The sequence below is a fragment of the Lagenorhynchus albirostris genome, chromosome 19 (genome assembly GCF_949774975.1).
Source record: "Lagenorhynchus albirostris chromosome 19, mLagAlb1.1, whole genome shotgun sequence".
NCBI classification, from domain to species: Eukaryota; Metazoa; Chordata; class Mammalia; order Artiodactyla; family Delphinidae; genus Lagenorhynchus; species Lagenorhynchus albirostris.
The window spans coordinates 4603026-4624444 of record NC_083113.1 but is presented as its reverse complement, the minus strand read 5'-3'; the positions used below and the strand labels follow the sequence as shown (position 1 = coordinate 4624444).

Here is a 21419-nt window from a genome sequence, read left to right as displayed (position 1 = left end):
GGTTGTGATTGGGTGTCATGGGGAGCGGGTCCCCCAGCCTTCAGGGATCCTCTGAGAATGGCAGGCACAAGACACCTCTCACCTGCCCACCCAACCTCCCTCAGGAGCTGAGAGCTCATTCCCTCCCATCCCCCCAGGGCATGCAGGGTAGGGAGCAGGGAGTCATAGAAGTGAGGGTCCTGCCTCAGGTCCGCCTGGCCCAGCACACAGTGGGACAGGTCAGATGACGCTCTGGGGGGGGACACTCTGGGGGGACCACAATGTCCTCAAAGAGGTCGTGGGTGGAGGCGTCCAGGGCAGCGAGACTTAGGCTGGGGCCAGTGGGGGCCACATCACAGGCCACCCCCAGGAAGGGGGATGGAGGTGGTGGAGGTGGCCTTTGGGGTGGCGGTCTCTGGGGAGGTGCCTCCTGGGACAGGATGGATATGGCCAGGCGCTGGGTGGCAGCTTCGATCTTGGCAAACTGCCTGCAGAGAGAGCCAGGCATTAGCTGGGTGACCACGAAGGACTCCCCTCCTATCTGCCATCCCAGGAGTGATTTGTCCCTTCTATCCCTCCACATTTTTCTTCTCTGTGCTAATGTCTCTGCCCCTGGGTCCATTTTCATGAGTCTGACAATGTAATCTTTTTAACCCCATTCATAGGGAAGCTCTGAACAGCTGTGGGGTTTGTGCACTGCACAAGGCAGCACATCTCGTCCAACACTACGCACATTTTTGACATTTAGATTTAATATGACTATATTCCAACATGTAAAAGTAAAAAATGTCTTAAGGAAGGGGTGCCTTTAACAAAATTTTCACACAAAGGTGCACTGTGGGCTGGCAATGTGACTATAACATGATGCCCTGTGGATTCTACTGCCTAAGTAGTTATGAATCTGCATCTCCACCAACCCTCTCAGTATCTCCACTAACCCCTGGTTGGAGTCCCCAGCTTCCCCCACCTGGATGATTGTAATAGCCATTGCACGGGTCTCCCCCCAGTATTCCTAACCCCTCAGTAACAATGCAGACGGATCTCACAAACTGTTAGGGGCTGAACTGCGTCCCCCTAAAATTCATATGTTGAAGTTTTAACCCCCAGGACCTCAGAATGTGACTGTATTTGGAGACAGGGTCGTTAGAGAGGTGATTACATTAAAATGACATCATCAGTATGGTCCCTAATCCAGCAAGAGGAGATTAGGACGCACAGAGGGATGACCACGTGTGAAGCCAAAGAGAGAGGCCTCTCCCTGCCGACACCTTGATCTTGGACTTCAGCCTCCAGAATCATGAGAAAGTATCAATACATTTCTGTTGCACCAGTCTGTAGTGTTTGATTATGGAAGTTCTAGCAGGTTAATGCAAAAACATAATGTTGAACAAAAGCGGTGAGTTAAAATAGGTGGATACGTGACGCCATTTAAATAAAGTTCAAAAACAGGCTAACTCAATCGACAGTGAGAGAAATCAGGATGTGTGGTTCATGGGAAGGAGGTACTACCAGGGTCTCTGGGACAAGGAATGCCCTGTTCCTGGATCTGAGTGTTGGTTACGTCAGTGGGGCCCCTTTGGGAAAATTCATTAAACTCCACACGGTTGATGTGTTCATTTTTTTGTACTATGGTAAACTTCCAGGAAACGGTTTATTTAAAAATGTATCTGAGGGCTTCCCTGGTGGGGCAGTGGTTGGGAGTCCGCCTGCCGATGCAGTGGACAGGGGTTCATGCCCCGGTCCAGGAAGATCCCACGTGCCGCGGAGCGACTGGGCCCGTGAGCCATGGCCGCTGAGCCTGCGCGTCCGGACCTTGTGCTCCGCAACGGGAGAGGCCACAGCGGTGAGAGGCCTGCGTACCGCAAAAAAAAAAGTATCTGATATTGTATGACTCTGTTTATGTGAAATGTCCAGAATAGGCAAATCCCTGGAAACATAGAGTAGATTGGTGGTTACCAGGTGCTGGCGGGGAGGGGAGGATGGGGAGGGAATACTAATGGGTACCGGTTCTCCTTTGGAGTTGATGAAAATGTTCCAGAACTAGGTGGAGGTGATGGTTGCAAAACATTATGAATATACAAAATGCCTCTGAATTGTACACTTTAAAATGTTCAAAATGATGAATTATATATATATATATATTTACATTTATATTTATTTATTTAATTTATTTATTTTTGGCTGCATTGGGTTTTCGTTGCTGCACGCGGGCTTTCTCCAGTTGCAGCGAGTGGGGGCTACTCTTCCTTGCGGTGCGCGTGCTTCTCATTGTGGTGGCTTCTCTTGTTGCAGAGCACGGGATATAGGCGCGCGGGCTTCAGTAGTTGTGGCGCATGGGCTCAGTAGTTGTGGCTCGCGGGCTCTAGAGCACAGGTTCAGTAGTTGTGGTGCACGGGCTTAGTTGCTCCGCAGCATGTGGTGTCTTCCGGACTAGGGCTCGAACCCGTGTCCCCCGCCTTGGCAGGCGGATCCTTAACCACTGCGTCACCAGGGAAGCCCAATGTTATATATATTTTCCTATATTTAGTGAGAGCTGCCATTGTAACACTGTCTTTGATGCCAAGGAGGATAGTTATGCTCTGAGTGCCCCAGGGAAAGTTTTCAGTAATGGGAGGTCAGGTTAAATGACAGAGGGGGTGCGGGGGTGGGGGCGGGGGACTGATTTAAGTTTCATAACAACTACATGCCACGTATGGTCCCTGACCTGAACAAAGTAAGGATAAATGGTATTTAGGGCTGAAGAGTCGTGACATTTGTGATTTACTTTTAAACTTATTTAAAAACATATAGATGAAAGAAATAGGCTAAGATGTTATGGACAGTAAAATCTAAGTGATGTTACATGAGAGATCAATAGGCCAGTGGCTCTTAAACTTCAGTGCACAACAGGAAGGACACCTGGAGGGCTTGTGGGAATGCTGGTTACTGGGCCCCCGAGTTTCTGGGGTGGGGTCCAAGAATTTGCATTGCTAACACACTCCTAAGTGATGCTTAGGTGCTAGTGGTGCTGATCTGGGGACCACCTTTTTATTTTTTATTTTTATTTTTTTTCGGTACGCGGGCCTCTCACTGTTGCGGAGCACAGGCTCCGACGCGCAGGCTCAGCGGCCATGGCTCACGGGCCCAGCGGCTCCGCGGCATGTGGGATCTTCCCGGGCCGGGGCACGAACCCGTGTCCTCTGCATCAGCAGGCGGACTCTCAACCACTGCGCCACCAGGGAAGCCTAGGGGACCACCTTTTTAGAACTGCTGCATCAGACAACTGTCTTGACTTTTCTGTGGGTTTGAAAAATGTTCACAAAAAGTTAAAATTTCACAGCGTGGGTGGGAGGGGGTTCCTGAGGGAGCAGGGCCTGAGCGGACCTGGAGGGAGGAGGAGGGCGTGGGTGGGAAGATGCTGAGGAGAGCTTGTCTCTGACCTGGATCTTCCTAGGCTGAGCTTGAGTGCTGAGGGGACTGTGCTTCAGAGCTACCTGGGCTGCCCTCAAGGCCACTGGTGGGCAGCCTGTGTCCCTGGGGAGCACGTGGTAGAACCGGGCATGGGGGTGGGGAGGTTGGGATGCTCTAGCAGAGAAGCTGGCCCTGGGGAGCAGGGAGGACAGACAGGGAGCCTGGGAGGCCAGAGGCTGGCATTATCACAGGGTCCAGATTGGGGGGAGGGCTGAAGATGGGGAGGGGTCCTTGAGCAGAGGAGGCTGAAGAGGAGTTGGGAGGCCAGCTCAGGAACACAGGGCTGGACCTGTTTGGGGACATGAGTGTCTTCCTCTTCAGTGGTGTATGTGTGTGTGCGGGTGAGCATTCTGGGTGTGGCCACAGCCGGGCGTCCCGGTGGAAGGTGGCTTGCAGTGTGGGGGCAGTGTTTAGGCTGAACCGGGCTCCCATTTACTCAAATTTGGTTCCACGACCTCCTGAGGCACGGTCCTGGGCTGGCTGGGGGGAGCCACCTACTTACAGAAAAGCAGGTCCTTTGGCAAGTCAGCTTACCTCTCTGTGCCTCAGTTTCCTCATCTGAAAAAGGAGGATTATAAAAGCACCTACCTCCTGGGGTTACTGTCAGGGATTAATGAGTTCATACTCACTGTAAGTGAGTACGGGGAGTTAAAACTGAAGTACTTAGAACAGTGCTCGGCACATACTAAGTATCAGATAAATTTTAGCTACCATCATCACCATCATCATCACCATCACCATCACTATCATCACCATCATCATCCTCACCATCACCATCACCACTATCACCATCATACTTATCATCATCACCATCACCATCACTATCATCATCACCATCACCATCATCATCATCACCGTCACCATCATCCTCACCATCACCATCATCATCACCATTATCACCACCATCACCATCATCGCCATCACCATCATCATCACCATCACCATCACTATCATCACCGTCACCATCATCATCACCATCACCATCATCATCATCACCGTCACCATCACCATCATCACAACCATCACCATCATTGCCATCACCATCACCATCACTATCATCACCGTCACCATCATCATCACCATCATCATCATCACCGTCACCATCATCCTCACCATCACCATCATCGCCATCGCCATCATCATCAGCATCACCATCACTATCATCACCATCATCATCCTCACCATCATCACCACCATCACCATCATCACCATCATCGCCATCACCATCACCATCATCCTCTTCATCCTCACCATCACCATCACCACTATCACCATCATCCTCATTATCATCACCATCACTGTCATCATTACCATTATCATCCTTACTACCATCATCACCATCACTGTCACCATCACCATCACCACCATCCTCCTCCTCATCACCATCATCATCAAGTCCCTGAGATGCTATATCCAGGCAGAACTATAAAGTGGTCCAGAGCATGGGCTCTGGATTCAGACTGCCTAGGGTTGTATCAACTGTCTAGCTGTGTAGCCTTGGACAAGTCATTGAACCTCTCTGAGCTTCCTTGGCTGTAATATAGGGGAAAGACAGAACCTACAGTGTGAGTTTGTTGGGAGCATTAAGTGATGTAGTGTATGGCAAGGCCTTAGTACACTGTACCTGGCACACAGCAACCTCAAAAAATGGTTACTGTCAGAGGGTGAGGGGAGAGCACAGGGCAAGGTGGGATGGTGCTGGGTGGGTGTGAGAGTGGGGACAGGCTGAGCAGAGACCTGAAGGAACAGAGGTCTCCATCCACATTCCTGGAGACAGGGAACCGCATTGTACCACAAAGGGAAGAGCATGTGCAAAGGCCCAGAGGCTGAATGGTGAAGTGCTAGATGGGGAGCTGAGGCTGGCAAGGGGAACAGGGGCTACTAGGGCAGAGCCTTTGTCCTGAGGGCGATGGGGAGCCATGGGAGAGGGGCCAAGTGTGGTGTGTGGGTTAGAAAGGCGCTACCTTCAAAAAGCCCCAGAGTCGGACCCCATCTCCACAGCCCAGTCCCCCACCCATCATCTGAGCCACCATCATCCCTTGCCTGGATCACTGCAGTAGCCTCCTACACAATCTGATCTCCGCTCAACACCCAGAGGGATCCTTTCAGATTGTACCACATCCCAGCCCAGAGCCCAAGTCCCTCCAGAGGCCCATGAGGTCTCCACGATCAGGGCCCTGTTTCTTTTGAACCTAATTCCCTTCCCCTTTCACTCTGTTCCAGCCACCCCAGCCTTCTTACTTGCCCTGGAACACACCAGGGATGTTCCTGCCTCAGGGCCTTCGCACGTGCTGTCCCTTTCCTGGTATGCTCTTCCTCAGACACCCACAGGGCTCCTTCCCTCACCTCTCTCAGGTCTCTGCTCAAATGTCGCCTCCTCAGTGAGGCCTTCCCTGACACCTTACCTAAAATACCAACCCTCCCCCAGCATGCCCTCCGCAGCACTTATCACCTTCGAACACACCATATTGTTTGTAAAAATCGGGGTAAAATTCATATCACTTAAAATGAACCATTTTAAAGTGTGCAATTCACTGGCATTCAGTACATTCATGATGTCGTGCAACCACCACCTCTAATTAGTTCCAGAACTTTTCATCACCCTGGAAGGAAACCCGGTACCTATTAGCAGTCTCTCCCCATCGCCCCCCACCAGCCCCTGGCACCCACTGATCTGCCTTCTGGCTCTGTGCATTTGCCCGTTCTGGATATGTCACAGAAATGGAATGATACAATAGGTTGCCGTTTGTGTCTGGCTCCTGTCACTCAGCACTTTGTCTTCAAGGCTCCTCCACTTTGTAGCATCATACCGTATCATTCGTCTCTTTATTTTGGCCTGCCCACTGGAACACAAGCTCCATGAAGACAGAGAATTTTGTCTGCTTTGTACTGATGGGTCTCTGGGGCCTGGCGCACAGTTGGCACTCAGTAAATGCATACTGGTGTTGATTGCATCCAGCTCCGGGGTCCACTTCTCTCTGTTCGGTCTGGGCCTGGTCTCCCCAACTCCAAGGGCTCCCCTCCCACCCCACTCCCCTCACCTGCAGATCTGGTTGTGAAGGAACCTCCTATGGTTGGGCCTCGTTTTGGGGGGCTGGGTCTGCCGGGGGTGCAGGGTGCGCAGCACATAGGCGGCTGCCCCAGTCACGAAGGCATACAGCTCCCGGGGGCCGGGCTCGGAGATTCCAGAGGCTGACGGGCCCTGGGGTGCATGGCCAGGGTGATCTGGAGTAGCTCCCCCCAAATCTGTGAGGGGCAAGGAGCAGCCAGGGCTGTAGGTTCAGGGCTGGGGGGTGGGGGACAGGAAGAGAGATGGGCTTTGGGAGGGTGGGTGGGCTCTGCAGGGAAAGGCCCTCCCCGGGCTGGCAGAGGCAGGGCCTGGGCAATTAGAACATCCCTGAGGTTTGAGGCACCTGTAGGTGGGGGTCTGATATAGGAAGGCAAGGGGGCAGGGAGGGGAGGGGTCTTTCTGTGTGCCCCCCAAGGGCCCAATTAGCACATAGTTGGACCTGTGATCTGGGACAGTGCAGTGTAGGTGGGGGGCCAGAGAAAAGCTCCTGGAGATGGCCAATTAAGGGGACAAAGCCCTCATTAGGGAAGCGAGGCCAGGAGCAGAGTCAACGGCAGCGACAGCAGTGATTAGCGTGGAGGAGCCATGATTGCAGGCTAGTGGAGGGCGGTGGGAGGCTTGGGTGCCGGCTGGGAAGGAGGGGAGGTGGCCCCCGGGGGGCATGCCGGGAGCCCCCGCTGTGGGCAGACATCCCACATCCATCCACCCACCTCCAGACCCACTTGCCCGTGCCTCCTTGCCTCCCTCTGCTCCAGGCCTGGCGTCCCAGGGAAACAGCCTCAGAGAGCAGCTTGCCGGTGCCCAAGGTCTTCCAGCCTGCAGGAGGGGCTGGCTTCGGGGGGGAGGGTTGACCTCCAAACCCTGCGTTTCATTTCATACCCGAGCTTCTGAGTGAGCAGGGGAGAGGGGAGGGGGGACACCTGTGGTATGGGCCTCGCTGCTCAGGTGGGTGACATGGGTGACAGCCAGGCTGTGGCAGGAGCGGAAGAGAAAACATGGGCATGGTTCCCCCCAAGGCATTTCACTGGGGGACTTGGGGGCCCTTGTGTTTCCGGGGGGCTGGGACGTGGCAGGGAGGAGGGGCTGGCTCCTGGGGCTGGGAGTGGGGTCCTCTTGCCTCTGGAGGGTGTTGGCCAGAGTGGGGGAACCTGGTCTCTGCTGGTGCGGGAGGGAGGGAGCGTCTCAGTGTTTGCTCTGAGAAGACTGCATTGGGGGTTTGTGTCGGGAGGTATATGAGCGTCCTGCGGATGCCCTAACACATTGTCGCAAACCTAGTGGCTTAAAACCATGCACAGGGTCTTCCCTGGTGGCACAGTGTTTAAGAATCCAACTGCCAGTGCAGGGGAAACAGGTTCGAGCCCTGGTCCGGGAAGATCCCACTTGCCTGTGCGCCACAACTACTGAGCCTGCGCTCTAGAGCCCACAAGCCACAACTACTGAAGCCCACACGCCTAGAGCCCATGCTCTGCAAAGAGAAGCCACCGCAATGAGAAGCCTGTGCACCACAACGAAGTGTAGCCCCTGCTCGCCGCAACTAGAGAAAACCTGCGCACAGCAACAAAGACCCAGCGCGGCCATAAATAAATAAATAAATATATTTTTAAAAACCCCAAAACCATGCACAGGGATTCTCTCGCAGTTCTGGGGGTCAGAAGTCCAAGATGGGTCCCACGGGCTAAAGTCAAGGTGTTGCTTCTGGCAGCTCTAGAGGGAATCTGTTCCCATGCCTTTTCTGGCTTCTAGAGGTCTCCCAAATTCCTTGCCTTGTGGCCCCCTCCTCCGTCTTTAAAGTGCATCGCCCTGCCCTCTGCCTCTATTGCCCCATCTCCTTCTGACCCCGACCCTCCTGTCTCCCTCTTATAAGGACTCACTGCATAATCCAGGATCATCTCCCCCTCTGAAGATCCTTAACTCCACCACACCTACAAAGTCCCTTTCGCCCCAAGTCGCACAGTTGCAGGTTCTGCAGGTTAGGACGTCGGCGTCTTTGAGGCGGGGCACAGAGGGAGAGGCTTGGCCCCAGTGATGGCTCCTCCCGGGCTCCCCTCAAGGCCACGTTAACTGGGCCAGTGGTTGCAGCCACTGAGGCTGAGCCTGGGGCTGCCTCCGGCGCCCCCAGCACGCAGGCAGGGAGAGAGACACAGAACAGCGAGAGCTTCCCCCAGGGTTCCCCAGTGCCTGACATGCTGCACCTCGGTGAGGCCGCCTGCGCCTGGGCACTCACAGGAAGGCATCAGTGTCCCTATTTCCCGAAGGAGAAACTGAGGTCCGGGCACACAGTCACCCAAAGTCACAGGCAGCTGTGCTGGGGGATTTAACCCACATGGGGGAAAAAACCCTTAGGAGGGAAACTAAGAACTTTGTAAAAGCTCTCATAGTTGTTAAATACTAAAGTATATTATTTCTAAGATCTATTATAAATAACCTTTTTGTCCTCCAAATGACCTTGATAAAATTATCAGCAGCAAATTATAAAAGACTCTGGCTCAAGAAGAGAATATACATAGGAGTCCTTCCTCCCACCCCCGGCCAGGCGGCTTGTGGGATCTTAGTTCCCTGACCAGGGATTGAACCTGCAATTGAACCTGATTGAACCTCAGCAGTGAAAGCGCGAAGTCTTAATCACTGGACCGCCAGGGAATTCCCAACATAGGAGTCCTTTTGTTTATATATATATATATATATATATATATATATATATATATATATATATATATATTTTGTTTGTTTGTTTGTTTGGCTGCACCAGGTCTTAGTTGCGGCATGCGGCATCTAGGTCCTTGACCAGGGATCGAACCCGGGCCCCCTTCATTGGGAGCGCAGATATTTAGCCACTTCCACCAGGGAAGTCCCAAGGAGTCCTTTTGAAATGAGAGCTATCAAATGTGATATAGTGTAATGTTAGGGAATAATTTTTAAAAAAACAAAACAAAACTCCTTGCCACCACTTGGGAGATCCTGTGTCCTGATTCCATCTTCCATTACCTCACTGGTAAAACTGGGATAAGAAGGTAGCGCAGAGGGGAAATTCTCCAAGCTCACACAGCGAGGAAGTGGCAAGGCCGGGGTCTGAACTTGAGATAGCATAGGCCCGAGATCAGGCCTTTGCTTCCCAGGCCCGCGCACCATCCAGCAATGCCAAAGGCAGCATCGGCACAGCGGTGGCATCCCGGTGGGCAATGGCCGTGGCAGAGGCCCAGCCAGGTGCAGGGCTCAGGGTGGGGACCACCAGGCAGAGGTTGCCAGAGGTCCAGTCCCTTGGGAGTGTATTGTGAGCTGCAATCAGTGAGGCCAGTAGCAGCGGGTGGACCAGACGTCAAGGACCACCCATGCGCCTCACCACAGCTGAGGACAGGGCAGCGTGGACACAGGTGTGGGGACGTGACGGGCCCCCTGTGCTCCGCCCCCGGCCCCTGTGACTCTCCGTCTGTCTGTGACTCTCACCAGCTCTGGTGTTGTCTCTCCGTCCCCCTTGCTCTCTCCTCCTCTGCCCCCTGGCTCTCCTGCCCCTCGCTGGGTTGTCTGCAGCCCTCTCCTCTTCACTGTGTCTCTGATGACGCCTCCCACCACTCGTGTGCTTCTGGCTTCTCTCACCGTCTCTGTCCCTTTCACCACCTCTCGAGTGTCTCTCAGACTTTGACTGCCTCTCTGTCTTGGTCTGGGCAGACTCGTGTGTGTGTGTGTGTGTGTGTGTGTGTGTGTGTGTGTGTGTGTGTGTGTGAGACCGTGTGTCCCCTGGACATACGTGTAGTGTTGTGGGTTGGCATGGAAGGTTTCCTGTCCTGTTGCTCTCAGGCCCAGAGGGGAGGGCCCAGGGTCCCTTGGCAAGAGGCTAGGAGGGAGGTCTCTGGAGGATTGGAGGTCAGGACAGGCAGGGGGCCACCCCTGCATGGCTGGGGCATGACCTTTGCTAACCCAGCTCCAGGAGTGGGCTCATCCAAGCCATCAGAAGCCAAGGGCAACATCTGCTGGCCAGCTCTGTCCCACCGCCAGACCAGCCTGGAATACACTGGGGGCCACCGGCCGGCCGGCAGGGTCTGGCCTGGGGATGTTCCACCAGGGGGCGCCAACGTCCCAGGCTGGTGCTGGGACTCCCCGCTGGAGTGTCCTCAAGGTGTGGCCCCCACTTTTGAGCCCTTCTCCCCCTGTTTTCGATCTTGGTAAGAGTTGCTCACAGGTCAGGGCTGGCTTCTTCTGATGTTTGTTGAGGACCTGCACTTGCAGGTATGAGAAGGTATTCACAGGCTCCTTTCTCCTATCCCAGCCCTTGGAATTGGGGGTAGGTGGGGCGCATGTAATCATTCAACAAACATTTATGGGGACTTCCCTGGTGGTCCAGCGGTTACAACTCTGCGCTCCCAATGCAGGGGGTTAGGGTTAGATCCCTGGTCAAGGAGCTAGATCCCGCATGCTGCAACTTAGAGCCCGCGTGCCGCAACTAAAAGATGCCGCATGCCACAACTAAAAAAAAAAAAAGAGATCCTACATGCCGCAACGAAAGATCCCGCTCGCTCAAGGAAGATCCTGCGTGCCGCAACTAAGGCCCAGCGCAGCCAAATGAGTAATTTTTTTTAAAAAAAATGCATTTATGGAGCACCTGCTGTGTGCAGAAGCTGCGGATGCAGTGGTGAGCAAGACAAGCACCGTCTGTCCCTGTAGGAGTCTGGGAGGGAGACGTCTGTAAACAAGAAATTATGGTTCTGGATGTGCTGTGAGGATGCTGAGACTGGACAGTAAGTTGGAGGCCGGATGGGGCAGGGGTGCTACTTCAGTTGGAGAGGCCCTCTTTGAGAAGGTTATAATTGTCTTGCAACCTTAATGGAAGAGGTAGCAGCCAGGAGCTTCCCAGTCAGAGGGCACAGCAGGTGCAATGGCCCTGAGGCAGGAGGAAGCTTGAAGGGAGTGAGAGAGGGAGAGCGATGAGAGGAGGTGAAGTCAGAGAAGTGGATGGGGGCCAGACCCGCGGGGCTTTGTAGGCTAGGCAGAAGTTGGGTTATGAGGGCAAGAGTGATGGGGAGCCATGGAGGGTTTGGGACAGAGGTAGTTCCCGGAGCTCAGGGCCCTGCCCCAAACCTCCTTTGCAGGCCTCGCTGACCCTGCCCCTACATCCCTCTCCAGTGTGTGTGTGGGGGAAACTGAGGTGACAGGGCCAGGCTGGGAGCCCAAACAAGGCTTGTCCCTCCTTGCCTCCACCCTGCTATGCTGCAGCACTCTCTTCACCCAGTCCAAGAGGGCCTTTGTTCCCCATAAAATTTATTGTAAAAATGTACAGGTGGCAGGTTCCTGGTGTCCCCAGCCCATAACTCAGAGGGGCCAACACTGTCGTATTTGTCTTACATCTTTTCTTCTGAGAAGAGCGATGGACTGAATCGTGTCTTCCCAAACTCATGTGTTGAAGTCCTAACCACCATACCTCAGAATGTGACTGTATTCACAGATAAGGTCTTTAAAGAGGTAATTAAATTAAAATGAGGTCAGTAGAGTGGGCCCTACTCCTATATGACTAGTGTCCCTACAAGAAGAGGAAATTTGGACACAGACAGGTGCAGAGGGGAGACCATGTGAGGACACAGGGAGAAGGTGGCCGTCTTCAAGCCAAGAAGAGAGGCCTCAGGAGAAACCAACCCTGCTGACACCTTGATCTTGGACTTCCAGCCTCCAGAATAGTGAGAAAATAACTTTACGTTGTTTAAGCCACCCAGCCTGTGGCACTTTGTTATGGCAGCCCGAGCAAACCAACACAAGAAGTGTATTTGTTATCTGTGCTGCATAACAAATTACCACAAACACAGTGGTGTAAAACAACGTGCATTAATTTTCTCACAGTCCCCGTGGGTCAGGAGTCCAGGCACCACAGTTGATCTGGGTCCTTAGCTCAGGGTTTCACAAGGCTGCAATCAAGGTGCAGGCTGAGGTCAGGGTCCTCTTCCAAGCTCGCATGGCAGAATTCATTTCCTTGCATCTGTAGAACCCTTGGAGGCTGGTGTCTTCAAGGCCAGCAGGAGAATCACTGATATTCCACTGCTCTGACCTCTAGACCCAGCTTTAAAGATCTTGCCTGATTTGATCAGGCCCACCCAGGAAAATCTTCTTGTATTAGTCAGGGTTCTCCAGAGAAACAGAACCAATAGACTCTATCTTTATCTATCTATTTATCTATCGGTCTATCTAGAGAGATTATATATATTACATATAGAAAGAAATCTAGGAAATTCCCTGGTGGTTCAGTGGTTAGGACTCCGCGCTTTCACTGCTGAGGGCCTGGGTTCCATTCCTGGTTGGGGAATTAAGATCCCGCCTGCCACGCAGCCAAAAAAACAAAAAACAAACAGAGGGGTCTGTTTTCCCCACACAGATGGGACCCTGTGAACTGTCCTCCTCCAGGGAGTCTGCCCTAGTTTCCCCCCAGGCTGGGTGAGGGGTCTCCTCTGGCTCCCATGCCCTGGGCAGCCTCCATGGGCTTCTGACATGCATGTGAGACCCGCTAGATAGGCCTTGGATGGAGCTGGACCCTGGGGCTGGAGACCCCGGCCTTGCCCCCAGTTAAGTCCCTTCCTGGTTGCAGGAATCACTTCCAGCTCTGTGCCTGGCCAAGAGCCTTCAGAGAGCCTTTATTTACTGCCCCGCCAACCCCAGTGAGCTGAGGATGATGCCCCTTCCATGTGGAGAGGCCTGGCAGGGCAGGGCAGGCTCGGGCACCCCATGAGAACCCCTAGAGATGCTGGAAAGGAGCATCCTCAGTCTATGGGAGGCACAGCCTGGCCCCTTGGTTCCTTCTTCCTGGGACAGCTGACAGCTGTGACTTGGGGACTTCTCTTGCCTGCCCCCTACCCTCCCCCACACTTAAAGTGTATCTCTGCTCTTTTTACTCCACTTATGTGAAAAAAGATATTTTATTTTATTATTTATTTATTTTTTTATTGGAGTAGAGTTGCTTTACACTGCTGTATCAGTTGCTGCTGTACAGCACAGTGAATCAGCCAGACGTATACATATATCCCCTTTTCTGGATTTCCTTCCCATTTAGGTCACCACAGAGCACTGAGTAGAGTTCCCTGTACTCTACAGTAGGTTCTCATTAGTTCTCTATTTTATACATAGTAGTGTGTATATGTCAGTCCCAGTCTCCCAGTTCATCCCACCACCACACCCCACTTTCCCCCTTGGTATCCATACGTTTGTTCTCTACGTCTGTAGGATATTTTATTTTTAGTCTCTGGCCTTGGGAGTCCTGTCTTTGCCCCAGCCACCTCCTCTGGGGGGTTGGGTGAGGGCTGCTCCAGGGAGAGGTGTCCCCAACCCCAATCCTCTCTTCTCCAGTGAGTGCGGGCTGTGCTGTCACCAAGGTGTTGGACTGAGTGGCCAAAACCGGAATCGAATGTCCACACAGCAGGACAACCCCCACTTCTAGAGGGAAGGGAGGCTGGCCGAAAGGCTCAGGTGTCTGGGGTCCGGGAGCACTGGTGGGGGCACGGTGAGTGGGACCTGAGCGCCCTCCACGCTCTGTAATCAGAGTGGGCAGGGCCCAGACTCTGGTCCTGGATGAGCCACCTTGGAGCTGGAGTGCCCCAGAAGCCTGGCACACGTCCCCCACTACCTGGAGTGTGGCTGGTAGGGATGGGTGAGGGAGAGTGGAGAAGAGGGAAAGGCCAGGCTCCCCAATTCCTACCAGGGTTTCTCCTCTCTTTCGACTACTTCCTTGGGATGGGGGTGCAGACCTTGCCAATCCTTTTGGCTGGGGGTAAATGCAGAGACACCCCCACGTGCACACAGGGCTTGTGGGACGTGAGTGACAACCTTGGGCCCAGGGAAGTGTTGGGTAGGTAGTCTTGGCCACCTTCAAAGACTGCAGCCCCCACTCCCATCCCTGTCCCCCATGGGAAGAATGGTTCACCTGGCTGGCAAGGCAGGGGGCTCAGAGGGACTGGGGCTGGATGGGATGCCTGATCTAGTGGGAGGGGTTGCGAAAAGTACCTGGGGCGGGGTGTTGTTGGCCAGAAATAAGAATGCTTGGGTGGACTTCCCTGCCAGTCCAGTGGTTAAGACTCTGCGCTTCCACTGCTGGGGGCGTGGGTTCAATCCCTGGTGTTTGATCCCCGATCAGGGAACTAAGATCCCGCGTGCTGTGTGGCGCGGCCAAAAAAAAAGGATGCCTGGGGACTGGACAGGCGTATGTCCAGATGTTTGCTTAGTCCCACATCAAGCCTTCACCCACTGCCCCAGCTCTAGACATGCCCCCACGCCCATCTCTCCTGCTGTATTTTTTTCTCTGAGACGCTTAGCAGCACATAGCATGGGATACGTGTTATTTATTTATTTATTTATTTATTTTATTTATTTTTAACATCTTTATTGGGGTATAATTGCTTTACAATGGTGTGTTAGTTTCTGCTTTATAACAAAGTGAATCAGCTATACATATACATATGATCCCATATCTCTTCCCTCTTGCTTCTCCCTCCCTCCCACCCTCCCTATCCCACCCGCCCAGGCGGTCACATAGCACTGAGCCGATATCTCTGTGCCATGCGGCTGCTTCCCACTAGCTATCTACCTTACGTTTGTTAGTGTGTATATGTCCATGACCCTCTCTCGCCCTGTCACAGCTCACCCGTCCCCCTCCCCATATCCTCAAGTCCGTTCTCCAGTAGGTCTGTGTCTTTATTCCCGTCTTACCCCTAGGTTCTTCATGACATTTTTTTTTCTTTTTAAATTCCATACATATGTGTTAGCATACGGTATTTGTCTTTTTCTTTCTGACTTACTTCACTCTGTATGACAGACTCTAGGTCTATCCACCTCATTACAAATAGCTCAATTTCGTTTCTTTTTATGGCTGAGTAATATTCCATTGTATATATGTGCCACATCTTCTTTATCCATTCATCCGATGATGGGCACTTAGGTTGTTTCCATCTCCGGGCTATTGTAAATAGAGCTGCAATGAACATTTTGGTACATGACTCTTTTTGAATTTTGCTCTTCTCAGGGTATATGCCCAGTAATGGGATTGCTGGGTCATATGGTAGTTCTATTTGTAGTTTTTTAAGGAACCTCCATACTGTTCTCCATAGTGGCTGAACCAATTCACATTCCCACCAGCAGTGCAAGAGTGTTCCCTTTTCTCCACATCCTCTCCAGCATTTATTGTTTCTAGATTTTTTGATGATGGCCATTCTGACTGGTGTGAGATGATATCTCATTGTAGTTTTTTGTTGTTGTTGTTGTTGTTGTTTTTTCTTGTAGTTTTGATTTGCATTTCTCTAATGATTAACGATGTTGAGCATTCTTTCATGTGTTTGTTGGCAGTCTGTATATCTTCTTTGGAGAAATGTCTATTTAGGTCTTCTGCCCATTTTTGGATTGGGTTGTTTGTTTTTTTGTTATTGAGCTGTATGAGCTGCTTGTAAATTTTGGAGATTAATCCTTTGTCAGTTGCTTCATTTGCAAATATTTTCTCCCATTCTGAGGGTTGTCTTTTGGTCTTGTTTATGGTTTCCTTTGCTGTGCAAAAGCTTTGAAGTTTCATTAGGTCTCATTTGTTTATTTTTGTTTTTATTTCCATTACTCTAGGAGGTGGGTCAGAAAGGATCTTGCTGTGATTTATGTCATAGAGTGTTCTGCCTGTGTTTTCCTCTAAGAGTTTGATAGTTTCTGGCCTTACATTTAGGTCTTTAATCCATTTTGAGCTTATTTTTGTGTATGGTGTTAGGGAGTGATCTAATCTCATACTTTTACATGTATCTGTCCAGTTTTCCCAGCACCACTTATTGAAGAGGCTGTCCTTTCTCCACTGTACATTCCTGCTACCTTTATCAAAGATATGGTGTCCATATGGGCGTGGGTTTACCTCTGGGCTTTCTATCCTGTTCCATTGATCTATCTTTCTGTTTTTGTGCACATAGCATGGGATACGTGTTATTTATTATGTCTTGTTTATTGCCACCCTTCACCCCCTGTAGATTTTGTAAACTCACTGGGACCGAACTTTTGTTGCCCCCTCCCAAGCCCCCGTTGCTATATCCCAGCTCCTAGGGCAAGATCTGGGGAGGGTCCTGGGTAAGGACTGAGAGTCTGGACACTACAGAATCTGGACTGGGTGCCTCTAATAACTTTCTATGATATCTGTGTCAGCTGCAGAGGACTCCACATACAAGGCTCCATGAGAGGTCCAGCTCAGGGATGGATGGGGGAACAACTCCTCTTCCCGGCCGTGTCCCTGGAGAGCCAGACACGGTGTTAGCGTCCCATCACTCACACCACAGGGCTGTCACTGCTGTCTTGAAAATGAGCCTGTCAAATCTGCACTTTTTTGTTTTCCTCCCCAAAGAGGCACCAGGCCCCGAGAGCGGGAGCCAGTTGCTCATAAGGGATCCTCCCTCCATCCCCAAGCCTCTGTTAGCGACCAGAGCCTGATGTGTTGCGGAGCCTTGGATACAGACCCCAGGGGGCAGGGCCTGCAGGTCTCTCCTCTTCCTAGCTTTCCCCTCTTTACTCCGTAACAGCTCAGAACTCTCCTCGGGTGTCCCTCCCCCACCCCACCCCCGCCCCGCCGCCCCCAGTGCCTCTGGCAGCTTCGTTTCTGGCAGGGGAGGTGAAAGCTGAAGTGAGGGGAACGTTTGGGCTGAGCTGGAAGCCAAGGGTTTTATATGCATGAATTCACTGCAGATTTCATAAAGATCCTGCCGGGCAGGGACAGGTCCAACAACTCAGATCACGCCTGAGTCCCAGCCTGCCTGGGGGCCTTGGGAAACTGTATGGGAGGCTGTAAAAATTCGCTCATTCAACAGAGTGCCGTCTGCTTCTGATTAAGCCCCTTGTTGGTTGTTGGGGACAACGGGGTGGCAAAGTCAGACCCCATCCGTCTGTCCTAGAACAGAGATGAGTGCCGCTGAGCATGTAATGGGACCCCACCTAGCATAAGGGCTTTCCGGTAGTTGAGAAGGGACGCGGTAAGGGTAGCTGTCAGGCTGAAGAGGATTGTCTTGGAATAGTGGTTCTCAACCAGGGGACCTGCAGCCAGGTCTGGAGACGGCTGTCATAACGTGTGGTGGAGGGGAGCCGGGTGGCGAGGAGGGCTGTTGGCCTCTAGTGGGTTAGGGTTAGGCCACTATGCTGCTAGCCACCCTACAAGGCACAAGACAGCCCCCACAGTAAAGAAAGACCCGCCCAAATGTCACCAGTGCCATGGTTGAGAAACTAGTTGGATGACTCGCAGAAAAGTCAGTTTGACTTAGAGGCCGAGGCTCGTGAGAGCTGAACATGGAAGGAGGGAGAGGGGATTCAGGACAGCCCCGTTTTCCCCTAAGACCCCAGGCTGCGAAGGAGGCAGGGGTGCCTGGTGCCCTGGGCAGCCCCCTGCATAGCAGGGCCCAGTTTCCCCAACAGCCGCACTAGCGAGAATGCAACAGACGCCCGGGAATCGCAAGCACGTGGTACCTTTGCGGGGCAGGAAGCACTGCGGGCCTCAGTTTCCCCAACGGGGGAAAAAATGGGAGCCCCGAGGGCCTGGTCGTGGGGCCAGGCCAGGAGTGACCACATCCCTGGTGGGCGACGCCTGCTCGGGAACCGCGCCGCGGGAGAGGATTCTACCACAGACGAGAGGGAGTCGATGCTAATAAAGGGGAACGTGCGACCCTGCGTCCCAACCCAGCTTTCCCCGGCCTTAGGCCGACCCCCGCGACCGCCGCAAGGCCCGAGTGGTCGGGGTCCCGACAGTACTACAACTCCCAAGATGCCTCGCGCCGCCTGCGCCAGGAAGGGCCGCCACAGCCGGCGGCCAATGGGGGGTACGGAGGCGGGGCCTCTGCGCACGTGGCGTCCTGACGCACTGACGGCGACGTCGGGGTTTGTGTGCGCGAGAGGCCGCCGATAAAGGTTGGGTGCCTCGCGCCGGGGGCCGTTGGGAGGGAGCGTGCCCCCGCCCCCTCCCCGGCCCCCACTCCTACACCGCCGCCGCAGGGGCCCCGCCTTCCCATCGATCCCCGCGGGAAGGCCTTGGGTCTCCCCAGCTCATTCCCCGGTCGGGGCCGCAGGTGAGAGACCGGAGGGGAGGGGGTGGGGGAGGGACCGGAGGGCGGAGACGTTGGGGAAACGGCGAACGTGAAACCGGAAGGGATGCCTTAAAGGGAAGGGCGCTACTTCACCTCCGACTTTTGTCCGCCGGGCCGGCTCCGACTCTTTAAAGGGCAAGGGGCTGCTTTTTAAAGGGGCGGGGCAGGTTGTGCAGTTTATAAAGAGCTTCCCGCTTCCATCACCCCCCCGCCTCCCACCCCCCGAGAATAAATTGTCTCTTTAAAGGCCGGTGACAGTGTCCCAGGTACTGAAAGAAAAGCTGCTGAATCCTAGTAGCTTCAAAGCAGTCCCTAGTTTAGCTCAGAGAAGGTGGAGATGGTTGTGCAGGAGCAGGATCCTCTTAAAGGGGAAGTCGGGCCTGATTGGAAGGGTGTGGCCCGGCCTTTTGAAGAGGGTGCTCTTTACCAGATAAGATGGGTCCCGGCTCTTTCAGAGCACGGATGTCACCTGTTTAAGGAATGCCGGCCTTCTGAAAGACACGTGCAGCTTCCTGGGATAGCCTCTTAAAAGGATTTGCTTATATTTTAAAGGGGACGCTCATCTTTTTAAAGGGAATCTTTACGGCTTGTGCAAAGGGATGCCCAGCTTTCTTTCATTCAAGATATGTTCACTGAGTACTCACTCTGTGCCAGATATTATTCTAGGCGCTGGGATGCAACAGTGAACAAGATGCCACTAGCATCTAGTGGACCGAGGCCGGGGATACTGCTAACCAACTTGCAATGCAGGAAACAGCCCCCTGTCCAGCTCCAATATCAACAGTGCTGATGCTGGGAAACTCTGATTATAAAGTAGGTTAGAAGGTGATAAGCCCTATGGAGAGAAAAAATAAGTCAAGGAAAGAGAATGCGGCATGCTGGGAGGGGTTGCAGAGTTAGGTAGGGTGGTCAGGGAATAATTCCCCAAGATGACATTTCAGCAAAGACTTGGAGGTGAGGGAGGGAGCTTACTGGATATTGGAGGAAAGAGGGTACTAGGCAGGGGCCTGTGTGGGCCCCCAGGTGGGAGTGGGCATGCCTGACCCGGCCCTGTGACCATGGTGCTCTGAGGGTTGGAGAGGCTAGCAGGACAGTCAGGGAGGGAAGGAAGCCATAAGCCGTGGGAAGTCTGAAGGTTCTTGTAAGGGGTTCGTTTTCTGCTCTCAAATGGGAGCAGTGGAAGGCTTTAGCACAGAGGAATGAAATGGTCTGTCTGTGTTGGCAGTTTCCATTCAGCCTCTGTGTTGGGAACAGACTGGGGTTAGGAAGAGTAAGGGTGGAAACTAGGAGAGCTGTCAGAAGGCTGTTGCAGTGGCCCAGGAGGGAGATGTTGGTGCCCTAGAAAAAGGTGGTAATGGGGGACTTGGTGGGAAGTGGCCAGATTCCAAGGATGCTCCTGCTCGAATAGGGGAATCGGCTGACAGACTGGTCATAGAGAGTGAGAGAAAAAGAGGAGGTGAGGATGCCCTGGGACTTTTGGCCTGAGCAAGAATAAAGGTGTTTTTGGAGATGGAGCAGACTGGGAGTGAAAGAGATATTTGTGGGGGACAGAGAGGGGAGAGAGCAGGAGCAAAAACTGGACTTAGGTTTTGGGCATGTTAAGTTTGAGTTGTCTATTAGGCATCCAAATGGCATAGTCTAGCAGGGGTGTAGGTTTCAAAGGACAGGTATCAAGTGGAGATCAATTTTGGAATTGTCCAATTTATAGATTGTGAAGTCCCAGGAGTGGGTGAAGGGCTTCCAGGGAGAGTGTGGATACAGAATAGGAGGGTTGACAGAGCCCTGGACTCTCCTACATTCACGAGTAGGACCAGCACCCGAAACTGAGAAGGGTGGCAGGTGAGGAGCGCGGTATCCCAGAAGCCAAGGGGACTGGTTTAAGGAGAGAGAGAATAAGGCGTCCATTGACCACTGAGCAGAGACCACTGGCTTTAGCAACTAGGAGGCCATGAGTGGAGGGGGCTGGGGTAGGATCTGATTGACAGGGTTTGAGATGGGAAAGAGCATGTATTGATGGCACTTTTAAGTTGCTTTGCTGCAAGGAGACAGAGAGAAATGAGGCCATAGCTGGAGGAGGAAGTGGGGTGAAGGGTTTTTGTTTTTTTAAAGATGGGAGGGCTTCCCTGGTGGCACAGTGGTTAAGAATCCGCCTGCCAATGCAAGGGACATGGGTTCGAGCCCTGGTCCAGGAAGATCCCACATGCTGCGGAGCAACTAAGCCCATGTGCCACAACTACTGAGCCTGTGCTCTAGGGCCTGCGAGCCACAACTACTGAGCCTACGTGCCACAACTACTGAAGCCCACGCGCCTAGAGCCCATGCTCCACAACAAGAGATGGCACCGCAATGAGAGGCCCGCACACCGCAACGAAGAGTAGCCCCTGCTCGCCACAACTAGAGAAAGCCCGTGCGCAGCAATGAAGACCCAACGCAGCCAAAAAAATTTTTTTTTAAAGTTACAAAGATGGGAGACTTGGCTTGTGGGTACACTGATGGGAACGGTCCAGGAGATGAGGGGAATCGCTGTAGGTGGGAAGTCAGAGTCTTTAGGCCCAGAAGTAGGCAGGTGGGAGGGGGTAGTGCAGGGTTTCTCAACCTCAGCACCACTGGCATTTTGAACTGATTGTTCTTTGCTGTTTGGGGTTGGGGGTGGTGCTGTAGTGTGCATCGTAGGACGTTGAGCAGCATCCCTGGCCTCTGCCCACTAGATGCCAGGGGCACCTGCTCCTCCAGTCGACAGCCAGATAACCAGAACAGTCTCCAGGCATTGCCACATGTCTGCTGGGGTGGAGGGCGTGGTGGTGGTGGTCGAGGGAGCTTCCATTGCCCCATTGAGAGCCACCAGTGTAGTTGTTGGAAGGTGGGAA

The 21419-nt window shown here is 53.0% G+C and overlaps 3 protein-coding genes across 9 annotated transcripts in view; 1 reads left to right on the top strand and 2 right to left on the bottom strand.

The window, feature by feature from the left end:
* Positions 1-21419, bottom strand: part of SBK3 (SH3 domain binding kinase family member 3) — a 137221-nt gene that overhangs the window by 63424 nt on the left and 52378 nt on the right. The window lies entirely within an intron of this gene.
* LOC132509740 (probable N-acetyltransferase 14) overlaps positions 1-21419 on the top strand; it is a 65638-nt gene that overhangs the window by 36800 nt on the left and 7419 nt on the right. For 2 of the 7 annotated variants that reach the window (XM_060131106.1, XM_060131108.1), the window contains exon 1: positions 18308-18534. The exons of 4 other annotated variants lie outside the window; for them this stretch is intronic. The gene's annotated coding sequence lies outside the window, so the exon portion shown is untranslated. Of the gene's footprint in view, positions 1-18193; positions 18535-21419 lie in introns of those variants that run through there. One more of the 7 variants, XM_060131114.1, reaches the window with a different exon arrangement.
* C19H19orf85 (chromosome 19 C19orf85 homolog) lies at positions 185-21376 on the bottom strand. The gene is made up of 3 exons (XM_060131928.1): positions 21274-21376; positions 6471-6675; positions 185-467 (listed from the first exon to the last, which is right to left on the bottom strand). Exons 1-3 carry the CDS (start codon positions 21374-21376, stop codon positions 185-187), a joined length of 591 nt encoding a protein of 196 aa, XP_059987911.1.